Genomic DNA, 12,322 nt, shown 5'->3' on the forward strand with positions numbered 1-12,322 from the left:
TAGCGACCGTATCGGTGCCCGTTGTCATGTCGGGTCCATTTTTATTTGTAACAGTTGTTGAGCTAAGACGCAAAGGGAAAAAGCCTGTAGCGGCCAGCAACAAACAACAAGATCAATGTTGTGTGTGTGTATATGATGTATACGAGTTTACACGCTTCTTGAAGTGATCAAAGTTCTCAGAGCTTGGGGAAAGTAGCTATGGGAGGGAATTCCACATTTGGAGCAGTGCAAGGGCAGAATCCGAAAGAGAAGTGTGTTGTGACCTGCAGTGCGGTGATCGAACACGTTTGTGGGCGAGCCGAAACGGTCGGTCTCATAGACGAAAACCCTCAACATCGGCGGAGGAATCGATTGGTGAAGTTCACGGGGAAGAGTAAACCACGGTTTTAGCAATAGACGAGTGATGAGAAGACGAAAGACCACCTATGGGCGAGTGACTGGAGTGAATTATCGAGTTCTGTCTCATCAATTAAACCGGACTGCTTTTACTCAGAATTTCAATTGAAATCCGTGGGAAGTGAAAGCGGTTATTTTACCATTGGCGTCGTCGTTGTCACCCCGCCCCGCCCTCTCCCGCAGGATCGCTGCACTCGCGAGAACTGCAAGTACCTGCACCCACCGGCGCACCTCAAGACGCAGCTCGAGATCAATGGGCGCAACAACCTGATCCAGCAGAAGAATGCCGCCATGCTGGCGCACCAGATGCAGTTTGCGGCCGTGGCCGGGGTGCTGCCTGGCTCGCAGCTTCCGCCCGTGGTGAGTCCTCGGCGAATGGAACACCGCCGTGCAGTACATCGCCGCGTTTCATTAGTCGGTTTCGGCTCTCGCCAGAACGCCTCCTATCCTTCATGCAACTCCCTACGGGTCACAGCCACAATTCCGTACCGGCTACAGCAGCATTCCCTATGGGCCACCGCAGCAATTCCCTACAGGCCATAGCAGCAATTCCCTATGCACCTCAGGAACAGTTCCCAACGGGCCACAGGACGCGTGCAGGGAATTGCGTATATCAGAAATATGATGAGTCGTGCAGTCCTAAAATCCCAAAATAGAACCACAGAGCTTTGGCAAATGTTGGTGCCGGTTCTGGCAGCCTTTCCGCTTGTATGGTTCCCGCGGTGGAGCGTAGCTTAATCGATCTCGTGCGTGTCCTAGTGATGGTTATTATGGGTAAAAAGACGCAGTTTCGACGAGGAGGAACATTAGCTCTGGCTGGGGTAGAATGGCAAGCGGGGTGGTTTTACGTGCGAAAGATGGAGAGGAATAATCTGCGAGTGCCAGTGTCCGCGTAGTTGATGATGGTATTCCTAGTGGGCGACTTCTCCCCCAACCCCCCCTCCAGCAGCAGAGATAAAACACAATATCACGTGTAGAGCTGACCTTGTCACGTGACGTATCATGTGACCTCGCCTCTGCCGCCCCCGCCACTTTTTCAGTGTGGTTTATCACGCGCAGGGCACAGCTTAGACTCGACGTCAAAGGTCACATTTACATAAGTTTATAGTTCCTGTTAAAGTCCCATTGAATGTTCATCATTGTGTGTTACATAGTCCAGAATTAGTGTTGTGACTATTAAATGGAATTCAGTTGTTGATTTCATATAGAGCATGTATTATTTGTGTGTCAAGTGTCGCCCCCTAGTGTGCCATTCCTTGGCTACAGCATCCCGTTGCTTGTCCATGCTGCTGTTAGCACAAGTAATATAAGCACGTTAAGCTAAAACTGTAGGCTTAATAAAATCATGCATTCTATTTGAACAGACTATTATTGCGCAAAGTATTACATTAGGTTTGGAACAGATAGGGGAAGGGGAGCAGGGGGAATTATTTTAATTCACTGTTTAATTTTATTAGTGAACAATATGCATGAATAATACGTACGTTGTTCTGTTATAATAAGTCCATTGACTCCTACCCCCCTGTCCATAGGGGTTTTCAGTGGGGGGGGGGGCTGGTGGGGGTTAGGATTGAGTCTTTTGTCCACCCCTCCCAGTCTGCCAAGTTTGGAGGAAAATAACAATCCCCTCTACTCCCTCAGCAGTGGCACCATCTATACAGCACTGGTGGGGAGGACTGTGGGAGGCCTCCGACAAAACTGTGGAACCTCTCTGCCCGTAACCCTGCGCTAGCGGTAGGGAGCGGGGGGAGGGGTGCAACGACGGGAGAGGAAAAAGTGTGTGCCTGTCTGTGTGTCTCACGTGGCGAGTGGTGGCGCGACGGTTCGCGCGCTGCGCTACGAACCTTGGGGCCCGTGTTCGATTCCTGGTCACGGTGAGATCTGGCGGTGGTAATCCGTACCAGGCCTGGGCCGCTCCCGTGGGTTTGACTGAACGCTTATAATGACTACCTGGTGCGGTGTGTAAACACATCAGCACTGGGAAGACAAAGGTGGCAGGGTGGGGTGCTGGCCACACAACTTCCTCTTGTGCGTGCATCATCGTCATGCTCGTAATCATGTAATATTTATACTGTGCCTCCCATGCAGTACACCGTGGCCTTCAGAGGCACTTGAAAGAGCGTTTTAGCTCAATCAATGGGCTCTACACGGGTAATCAAATAATTAAAGATAAAGATCATGAGAAAAAGAAGCACCTGCCTCAACAGCTCGTGTAGGCTACGCGGGGGGGAGGGGGAAGATGCTTGTCTTTGTGTGCGTGGGCGTCGGAGGGGAAACGCCGGTGCCTTGCAAAAGTTTGGAAAGCGACAGCGACTCGCGACGGTGCGTGCGGAGAGCCACACGTCAGCACGCCCGCCTGTCAGCAGGGAAGGAGGGGGGGGGGGGATGCCCGTGGCCCTACAGCCGTGGCTAATTGGCCTGGATCGCCAGCGGGTTGACCAGAAACGCGCGCACCCCAGACACAGCCTCAGTGGGGGGCAGTGTTGTGGGTGGCACGGCCGCTGGTGGTGGGGTGGCGGCGGCCTTGTGGCACGTGGTGGGGGGTGGTGGGGAGGCCCTCGTCCTCTTAACAGAGCGGAGGAGACCTCTGGGCGAGTCTCATACGTCCCCCTTCCCACCATAACGGGGGACCTAAGGAGAAAACAAATTTACTCGCCGCTTTGTAATTTTTTTTTGTAAAATAGCAAAGATTAAATAATAAAAATCCTGATAATTGTTTTTTTACCCTTCCATCTGGCAACAAAACTGACACCTTTTTTTACAAGGAGTCATGTTTGCATAGACCACAATACCTGCAGTCATAATGCAAACAAAAAACATAACTCTGATAATGTGCACTGTCCTTGAAGTTGATTGGTCCACACCCGAGACAGCTTTCCTTAGAGCCTAGTTTCACATGGTGTTGGACCAGATGACGCCAAAAGGCGCACAAAAAAAGGTGTCAGTTTTGTTGCCAGATGGAAGGGTATAAAACCAATTATCATATTTTTTACCGGCAAATGAGGTTCCAATGGAATAAAAATCCTCCTGTCTTAATGCAGGAAATGTCAACGTGTAATGCTGCCTGTAACCGGTCACACACACTTAGTCCCAACTTTTTTGACGGCGTACGCTCGCTCGGGGGTGCTCGTTGAAATTGCGAAAGTTATGGATAGCTTCTGAATGGGCGCCTTCGTTGATACAGGAGAACCCCTCTTACCGACGGTAATTGGTTCCACAAAACCGTCCGTTAAGCGATTTAGTCGTCAAGCGAGTATAGGAAATATACTTAATTTGGAGCTTTCGTGACTGCAGGAATTACTCTTTGGTTCTTTCGGTAAAGTCGCGTATAAAGATAAAATAATAAATTAAATACTAGCATACGTTTCGATTGCAACACAAGCAATCGTCATCAGGTATAAATGAAATAGAAACACAAATCTAGTATACTTAGAAATGTAATGTAATACAACAGAGAGTCGGATAACATAACAGTCAACACCCTACCTGGTTGATTACGTTCTTCTCTCTCTAAAATTTAGCATTCTCAGGAAGAACGTAATCAACCAGGTAGGGTGTTGACTGTTATGTTATCCGACTCTCTGTTGTATTACATTACATTTCTAAGTATACTAGATTTATGTTTCTATTTCATTTATGCCTGATGATGATTGCTTGTGTTGCAATCGAAACGTCGTATGCTAGTATTTAATTTATTATTTTCTCTTTATACGTGACTTTACCGAAAGAACCAAAGAGTAGAGTATAGGAAATCCACGTTAAAGGCTTTATTTGCTCCGATCGCATCGAAAGTTACCCTTTTTCACCAAAAGAACATACTTTATAATATTTAAACAATGGATATTAATACATAAAGATTCTAACAACATTATAAACAAATAATATTTAAATAAAATGGTTAATACATTAATTTATTTATATTTACTGTACCTACAACAGTCTGTCGTTAACAGGGGAATGGTTGGAAAGCGAACACGTTGGGCTCTATGGAGGTCCATCCTTAAGCGATTATGCGTTAAGAGGGGTTCTCCTGTAAGTGTTTCATGCTCACTTGTGTGTGTGTGGCTGTTTTTACTCGCAGAACCTTGAATCATCGGGCGGTAGCGGTGTGGGGGCAGGGGGTTGGGGAGAGTGGGGGGGGGGCGGCCGGGTGGAGGGTGGGGGTATAGGGGGTCAGATTATTCTTACAGAACTCACCAGCATAGACATTAGAACACCATTCCAGTGCCCAGAACTCATCTTGTGCATTCTTATTCTTTGCGTATGTATTAAGTGAACATACACATCTAGTCATAGGGGCTCTGGTTTTTTTTAACGAAACAATTTTTGTATTTTATCAGGTGAGGTCCACTGAGCTATACAGGTGTTTTTCAAAAGCGATCTGGCCACAAATGATAGCTCACCGAAGTGGTTTATCACGTGTGAATTTATAGCAGCCAAATACTCTTAAACGCACGTTGATTCTAAATGTGGAGGGAAAAAACTGGAGGACCCGCAGAAAGATCCACGCGACCACGGGGGGAGAGAGAGAAATGTTACGGTCGGGATCGAACCCACGACCTCCTGCATATCAGGCGAGGTAGGTTAACATCTTCGAGCCACCGTGGCTCCCCTCTGCCCCTGCCCCAGCTAGCGGTGTGGGGGGTTTCAGGGGCCGTGTTTGCACGAGGCTCTAACTTACGCACCCCCCTCCCCCTCCACTTAGCTGTGCTCACAGAATTGCGTTTGATTCCAGCGGCACCTTTGCTGTTGCAGTACCATCTGCTCGAGTTGAGGTTGAACTTCTCTTGAGACTCAGTCGCTCTAGAGGTGCTCTGTGGATGATAATGCATTTACTGTGTAATGCGTAATGTCGTTTAGGGCTTTTTTTGATCAGTTATCACTGCTGGATGAAGGCCTCCTCCGCACGTTGTAATCATGGTGGTTGTTTGACCATACTTCACCATGCTGGCCAGTGCGAGTTGGTTAAAGGAAGTGTCCATGACTAAGTTCAGGTATTACTTACCATCGGTGTTAGCCGTGGCCAGGGATCAAACTCAGGTGGCCGGGTTCGTAGCGCAGTTCACGTGTGTGTGCGCGCGCGTGCGTTTGCAGGGAGCATTGCCGCAGCTGTTTAGCGCATTGTGCTGCCAACCCGGCGACCTGAGTTATATTCCCGTTCACGGCCAACACCAGTGATTATCTGAACCGGTCCTGGACCTCCCCCATGTCGACTCGGCCTCAAATGAGTACCTGGTGCGGTGCGTAAACATCGCCACAGGGTAGACAAAGGCAGCCGGGCGTGGTGCTGGCCACCCACCCCCTCGTGTACCGTAACAGCCTTAATAATAGGTGTGCTACTCGCTCACCGCATTTGCCACGGCAGTCTTTTCAAGGCTATGGGGGTGTGAAATCTTTGTGCACATCAGATGCAGATGTTCCCGGTGTCGCCGGGGCTTCCGACGACGCAGTCCGCTGCCTCGTCGCCCTTCAACCCCTACTTGGCGCCCGTGTCTCCGGCCATGAGCCTCGTGTCGGCCACCGACCTGTCGCTGGGAAACCCCGTGCTGCTGTCGGGCAGTCCCACGGTCTCCAGCGGGCCCGTCCACTCGGGGCCCTCGAACCAGGCGCAGCAGGCCAGCGGGAGCAAGTTGGTGCGCGCCGACCGCCTCGAGGTGAGGGAGGGCGCCACGGTCTGCGGGTGGTCGCTTCTGAAAAATAAGCTAATTCCTCGGTGGGCTTTGCCTAGTGGGCGGGGGTGATTTAGTTGAATTTGTATGTTTTTGGATGATTTGTATGCCTTTGCTGTGCTTTGAACTGCAGGGCATGTCTTTAAAATGTTTTGTTTGTTACATTCTTACTGGACATCTGTCAAAAAGAGCCTTATAGCTCATCGGATTCCTCCAGTATGAATAAATATTCTGATGACCGTGTGGTCATAGCCATTGTCATCACCATGCTCTTGCTACTTTTGTTTTATTGGAAATTTTGCTCAAATTCGCCTCTGACCAAATGACCCAGGCTGCACCTCAGTTTTGCACGTTGGCGTCCGTACCTCTTCGTATCCGTTTAACACGTAGTAGTAGGCTTGTGTGACCAATATCCATAGAGGTGATTTTTGGGTTAGATCGCGTACATTTAAATGTGTCGTTAAACCCGCCACCACCCGACACGGCCAAATAGTAAGGTTTGTCACGTAAACAGAATGTGCCGATTCGCTACTAGTAACGCACACCGCTGTGTTGACGAGTACTGCAAAGACATGGTCATTGAGCGTGTTGTCTTTCAACCCCCGCAGCAATCGATTGAATTGACACGATTCAGGGTCACGATTTGATGCGGTAACTTTATCACTTTAGGTTCACGGTGGTTTGTGTTATACTGCATCCTGTTTTTGTTCATCTTGCTCTGTACAGCTTCACGCAATCACTTAATTTGCCACATTACCACGTAATGTCCGTATCTTTTCCACAAATAGCAAATGATTAACCTTTGTGCACGTGATCTGTACGCATGAATCGCGAGCGTAGAAATCGAATTTAATTGGTGAATCGATGCGTCATTACATGCCTCTAGTTCTCGTTCACAGCATTTAATCTTTGGTTGCTTTATTTTTTTTCGGCGATGGCTCACATTAGACTCCTTGCACAACTCGCAATGGCCGTGGCACGCGCCCTAGGTTATGGTTCACTCGCCTAATGATCTACGGTTGTTAATATTTGCTGGCGCGGCGCTTGTTTGTGAGCCTCTGCTTTCACGACAGGAGCTGGCGGGGTGGGGGGATGGGGGCGCATCTTTGGGACGACACCCAGCCAAGGGGCGTGGGGGCGCTCGCAATGTTCTATCGCCAGCGTTATTTTCGTCTCCGGCAAACATAACATTGGGTCCCGGCGGGCTGTGGGCTTATGCTGGTGTAGTTAGATGGCCATTAAGTTGATTGACTGAGCCTTCTTTGTCGGCCTAGGCGAGGGATTCTCTCCCCCTCCTCATGTAGGAAAGTGTGCCACGGCTGAAATGTACCGCTGTTTGGAGCGCGCTCGTTTAATTAAATGGTTTTTGATTAACTTTTTTTGTTGAATAGTCACGTTGGAGGTTTGTTTTCTCTTCCCATTTGAGCAAACCTTCTTTGTCGTATAATGGTAACACTTGCACACTTGCGAGAGGTGGCTTCTGTAGGCCTTGTGTTTAATTTTCACCACGGTGGTGAGATGTTAACTCCCTCGCCTGTTATACAGGAGGACGTGGGTTCGACCCCGACCCTCACGCCTGTTGTTTGTTTGGAGTTTGCATGTTCTCTCCGTGGTCGCGTGGATGAATTTTCCTCTGGTTTTTCCCGCCACATGTAGAATCAATATGCTATTCGATTATTTGCCTGCTATAAATGTCCACGGGATAAGCCACTTTCGTTGAATTTCGATTTAAAGCTTTCGTGACTGCAGGGATTCATCTTCTTGGTTCTTTCGGTAAAGTCACGTAGAAGGGAAGTAATAAAATAATAAAAATAAAACATAATAAAATCTAATAATTCTCACGACGTTTCGGCTACAACGCAAGCAGCGTTCCAGACATACAGTACCCTGGCGTCTACAAACTAAGTTGCCTCTGTGGTAGCAGTTACATTGGAGAAACCAAACGACATGTCTCGGACTGCATCTGTGAACATAAAGCTGACCTGAAACACGGTAGGACAAACACCTCAGCCGTGGCAGATCACTGTTACAATTCAGTGGGTTCACATGACATTGACTTCTCCAAGACAGAGGTTCTCTGCAAGCCATCTGGCTACCATGAGAGATTCGTTCATGAGGCGATCCACATCTACAAACACAGAGACAATTTCAACCGAGAAGATGGATTCTGGCTCAGCAATCATTGGAAGGACGTAATAAACCACTTCGGATCTTAACTGATTGTTGTTCACGTTTATGGTGACTTTCAGACCGCAGTCCACTCACTGGCATTAACTGTGTATCTTGTGTTCTCCACAGGGAATGCATTATTTGCTCCGCTGCGGATCTCCTGCCACCGTTTTCCCATTCACATGTTTCATTGCTTCTACATACTATTAACATGCCCTCCCTTTGTTAATGCTACCCCCCTCCCTTTGGTGCTGCTGATCCTGCATAATGCATGGGCATAATATGACTTTGAAACCCCCCCGCCCACCTCCTACGCATTTTCCATGAATATGCTAAATTCCTCTTGATATGCACATTCTTTTGTTAAGGCTCTCTTCTTCTTCCACCTCCAACTCAGCTTATATATAAGCTCCTAGCTTGGCAGTGTCTCATTCTTCACCTGAAGACGGCTGCTTGCGTTGTAGCCGAAACGTCGTGAGATATATTTGATTTTATTATGTTTTATTTTTATTATTTTATTACTTCCCTTCTACGTGACTTTACCGAAAGAACCAAGAAGACACTTTCGTTGAGTTATCATTTGTGGCCAGGTCGCTTTTGAAAAAGAGCTATACACCTTAGTGGGCCTTACCTGGTAAAATAATACGTTTTTTTAATCTTTTATATTTCCCATTTGCATTGGTGTTACCTCTCTGCTTCCTTCCATTTCTGCTTTCCAGCCAGACCATGAATCTGATAAAACCTCACAGTCAGCACCGGCTTTAATGTCAAGTGATTGTCAACCAATCTCCAACATCTACAACCCACTCGGTTGGCGTGTAAATATACCCATTTGTCAGTCTACTTCTAGATGAGGTCTTACCTGCGCAAGCGGGGGGGGGACGACGACCATGCTTCACCCTGCTGCTCAGTGTGGGTTTGTTAAGGCGGGGAGCATAGCAGTCTATTTTGTAGCACCGCAGGTGGCATGCTCATAAAAAATAGTGAACCTGTACGACCGGAAGAGAGGAAAGAAAGAGTGGCTGCAATTCCCGAGAGCCCAGTGATGGTTACTGGCCTCTGCATGTGCGTCCACACTGCCTCTGCGTGCGTGCGTGTGTGCGTGCGTGCGTGCGAGCTTGGTGTGTGCTTGCTGAGAGGGTCTTGGCGATCATTGCCGTGTGACCCAACTGCTGAGTACGTGTAATACGATTGAGGGGATCGGCGTCCGCACGCGCCAAATTTAGGCGGCAAGTGGCACTGAGCACCTCATTACTCTTGCCACCTGGCTGCTTACGCCGCGATAACCTTTCAGAGCTGTATGGGTAACCTTTAATTACTCTACCCCCTGTTGGCGGGCCTGGCTAGCTATAAAAGCATGAAAGCAATTAATAGTACATGTTTTCCGAGATGATCCGTTGTGTTTGTATACGTGTGTGCGCGCGTGTGTGGCTAATGTTAGGTAGCGACGATGCTGTGGGTTTAGCTTGCGGCGTTCCGGACTCGTTGACCTGAGTTTGAATCTGACGCATGGGGTCACTTGGGAGATGTCGCCAGCTGGAAGAAGTGGTGGTGATCACATGACCCCCCCCCCCGCCCCATTTTTTATTTATTCACGGTGACTCTGAGGAGGCCCCAAAAAACACCCAGAGGCTCGCAACGCGCAGCAACCGTGCAAAAGATAAGCGTCGATATGTTCTTGAATTTAGCAAGGTTATAAGAACGTTGGCAAAAATTACAATTCCAAAGTTGACCAATGTGTGGATTGAAGTGGACCGACGAGTCTTGATCTGTGGTATGGTGGTTGAAGACCGCATCGACGAGATGAAACTGGATCTGATAAACAACCGATCTGAGCAGAAGAATCGATGATTGAGTTAAGTTCATGCGACTTCTGCGCTGTTGTGGCTTTAATAGGTGCTCACTGACAGTACTCCTGAGGATGTTTGAGAAATGTATTTGTCTTTGAGTGGCTACGAATTATCAGTGGAATTCAAAATGGAATCCGACAACGCTCAGTTTTTCCTTTCCCAGAAATGCCCAGTGATTTTTCTTTTCTCTCGATTGTGTGGCAGTCTCAGTCCAAATTCCAAATCGACTGCAACGGAGCTGCAAAATTTACCACATTCAGGCCTGGCGATTTGACACCGTCTTCTGCCATGGCTGACCCAGCTCACCCCCAGCCGGCTGGAGGGCTGTGAGACTGGGTCGCGAAAATGCAGTGTATAAATACCACGGCGGTGATAGGAAAACACCGCCAGCAACAGCACAAGTGCCATCGTGCACGTCACCCATAGGTTATGTGCACACGAAGATATCTGATAAGCCAGCTAAGAGAACAAAGCACAAAAATTAATGCGCTTTTCACTGCCGCCCTCTCTAACAAGGCGGTGGAGGCGAACGACGTTACCCCGCCAGACCCCCAAGCTTAACTCGCCTCACCACCCATCTTCCCCTTCACGTTCACCCACTTGGTGGTGTTGACATACATCAGCCAACACTGGCTTGGAGAATTAGCTATCCCCCCGTGTAAAGGGGCCGAGAGCGAACTATAACAATTTATATTTTAGGTAAGGCCCCACTGAGCTATCCAGCTCTTTTTTGGAAGTGACTTGTCCGCAAACGATAGTTCAACAAAGTGGATTATCACGTGGACATTTATAGCAGCCAAATACTCTAAACGCGCGATGTTGATTCTAAATGTGGAGGGAAAAACCCGGAGGACACGGAGAAAATTCCACGCGACCCGTGGGGATAGAGACACGCAAACTCCAAATATACAGCAGGTGTCAGGGTCGGGCTCGAGACCACGACCTCCTGTATACCTGGCGAGGCAGTTAACATCTTGCCACGACGGCGTTCACCTCCTCGCGGGAGCGGTCTGGCCCGATTCTTGGCCCGTGTCACCCTTTCACAGTGACTTTCATTCCCGCCTTGCTGCCGACACGGAAGCGTCGCTGCTTGAGCCGTCCTTGCTCCCGACCGCTGTTTTGTCTACGATGGCAGCCGCAGTAAATTAAGAGCGAGAGGTGTTTTTATTATGATGATATTTATTTATTATAATAATATATATTTTCTACTAACGTGACAGCAAAGGCGGTGCGGGGTGTAGCCTTCGCGTGTCTCGTTCGCAATGCAAGCCGGCTCGTTTTAAGAAAAGACGTGTTTGCGTGCTCGCCGCGTGGGGAAATGTGGTTGTATTTTCACGAGCTGAGTGCCCGTGGCAGGGAAGGGGAGGCAGAGGGATGGGGGGGAGGGTGATTTGCAGTACCAGGCTCGGCAGTCTCACAGGGTTGCCAAATGCTATGTGTGGTTGTGCTGCGAGCTCCCAGCTCGCCGTTAAAGGGCAGGGTGCATTTCGCATGTTACGTTTATGTCTATAGCCTACCGTTTGGCACCTGTTTATCACAAACACCACATGCGGACATTGGAGGGGATTTATTATCGGTTAGCACAGCCGGCGGGTAATGAGAAAAAGAAAGCGCGTGAATCATTGAGATGTCGTGGGAATTTTTGTAGTGTTTTTTTTTTATTTGTTTGAGAGATTTTGTTTAAAATGAAAGTTTGTCGGTGGCACATTGGTTTAGCGCAAACCCTCCGTGAGCATCAAAATCCCATCACCATGTTTGATGACTAAATGCGGAGTTGGGGAAAACGTTCATCCAACCATGATGCTCATTGTACACATCAATCGGCCCCTTTTGTCAATCCACTGCTGGAAGAGAGCCGGTCCTCGCCGTGCGAGTTTTGGGGGTTCTTCAACCATACTTTGCCACGCTTGTCAGTGCGGGGTGGGTGAAGGCTGGCAGCATAGATGTGTCAACATAGAAGTACAGTACAGCAACGGATTTAGCCTGATGTTGCCCACCATCACCTAGTCCCACAGGAGCCTATGAAAACCTGTTTTATGCATGTGGTGGTCGCTCATCCAAGCACAATCCAGGCTCAACCCCACGTAGCTTCTGAACTTTGAGGAAATCGGGTGTATTCCGGGTGATTTTGTGACGGGCCGACGGGCTCTTCCTCTTGCTTGTGAACGAGACTGACGAGCGATTTGAGCGAGCGAGCGAACGCGCCGATTTAAACCCCTCCGGCATTGCGCTCCGTTT

At 48.7% G+C, this 12,322-nt stretch overlaps 1 protein-coding gene across 1 annotated transcript in view; it reads left to right on the top strand.

Moving 5' to 3' along the window:
* Positions 1-12,322, top strand: part of LOC144947036 (muscleblind-like protein 2a) — a 118,640-nt gene that overhangs the window by 61,894 nt on the left and 44,424 nt on the right. Inside the window, 3 exon segments of the mRNA XM_078876179.1 lie at positions 580-756; positions 2,038-2,130; positions 5,805-6,050. Of these exon segments, the coding sequence (XP_078732305.1) occupies positions 580-756; positions 2,038-2,130; positions 5,805-6,050 (516 nt within the window).

Source organism: Lampetra fluviatilis, chromosome 43 (assembly GCF_964198595.1).
Source record: "Lampetra fluviatilis chromosome 43, kcLamFluv1.1, whole genome shotgun sequence".
Lineage (NCBI taxonomy): Eukaryota > Metazoa > Chordata > Hyperoartia > Petromyzontiformes > Petromyzontidae > Lampetra > Lampetra fluviatilis.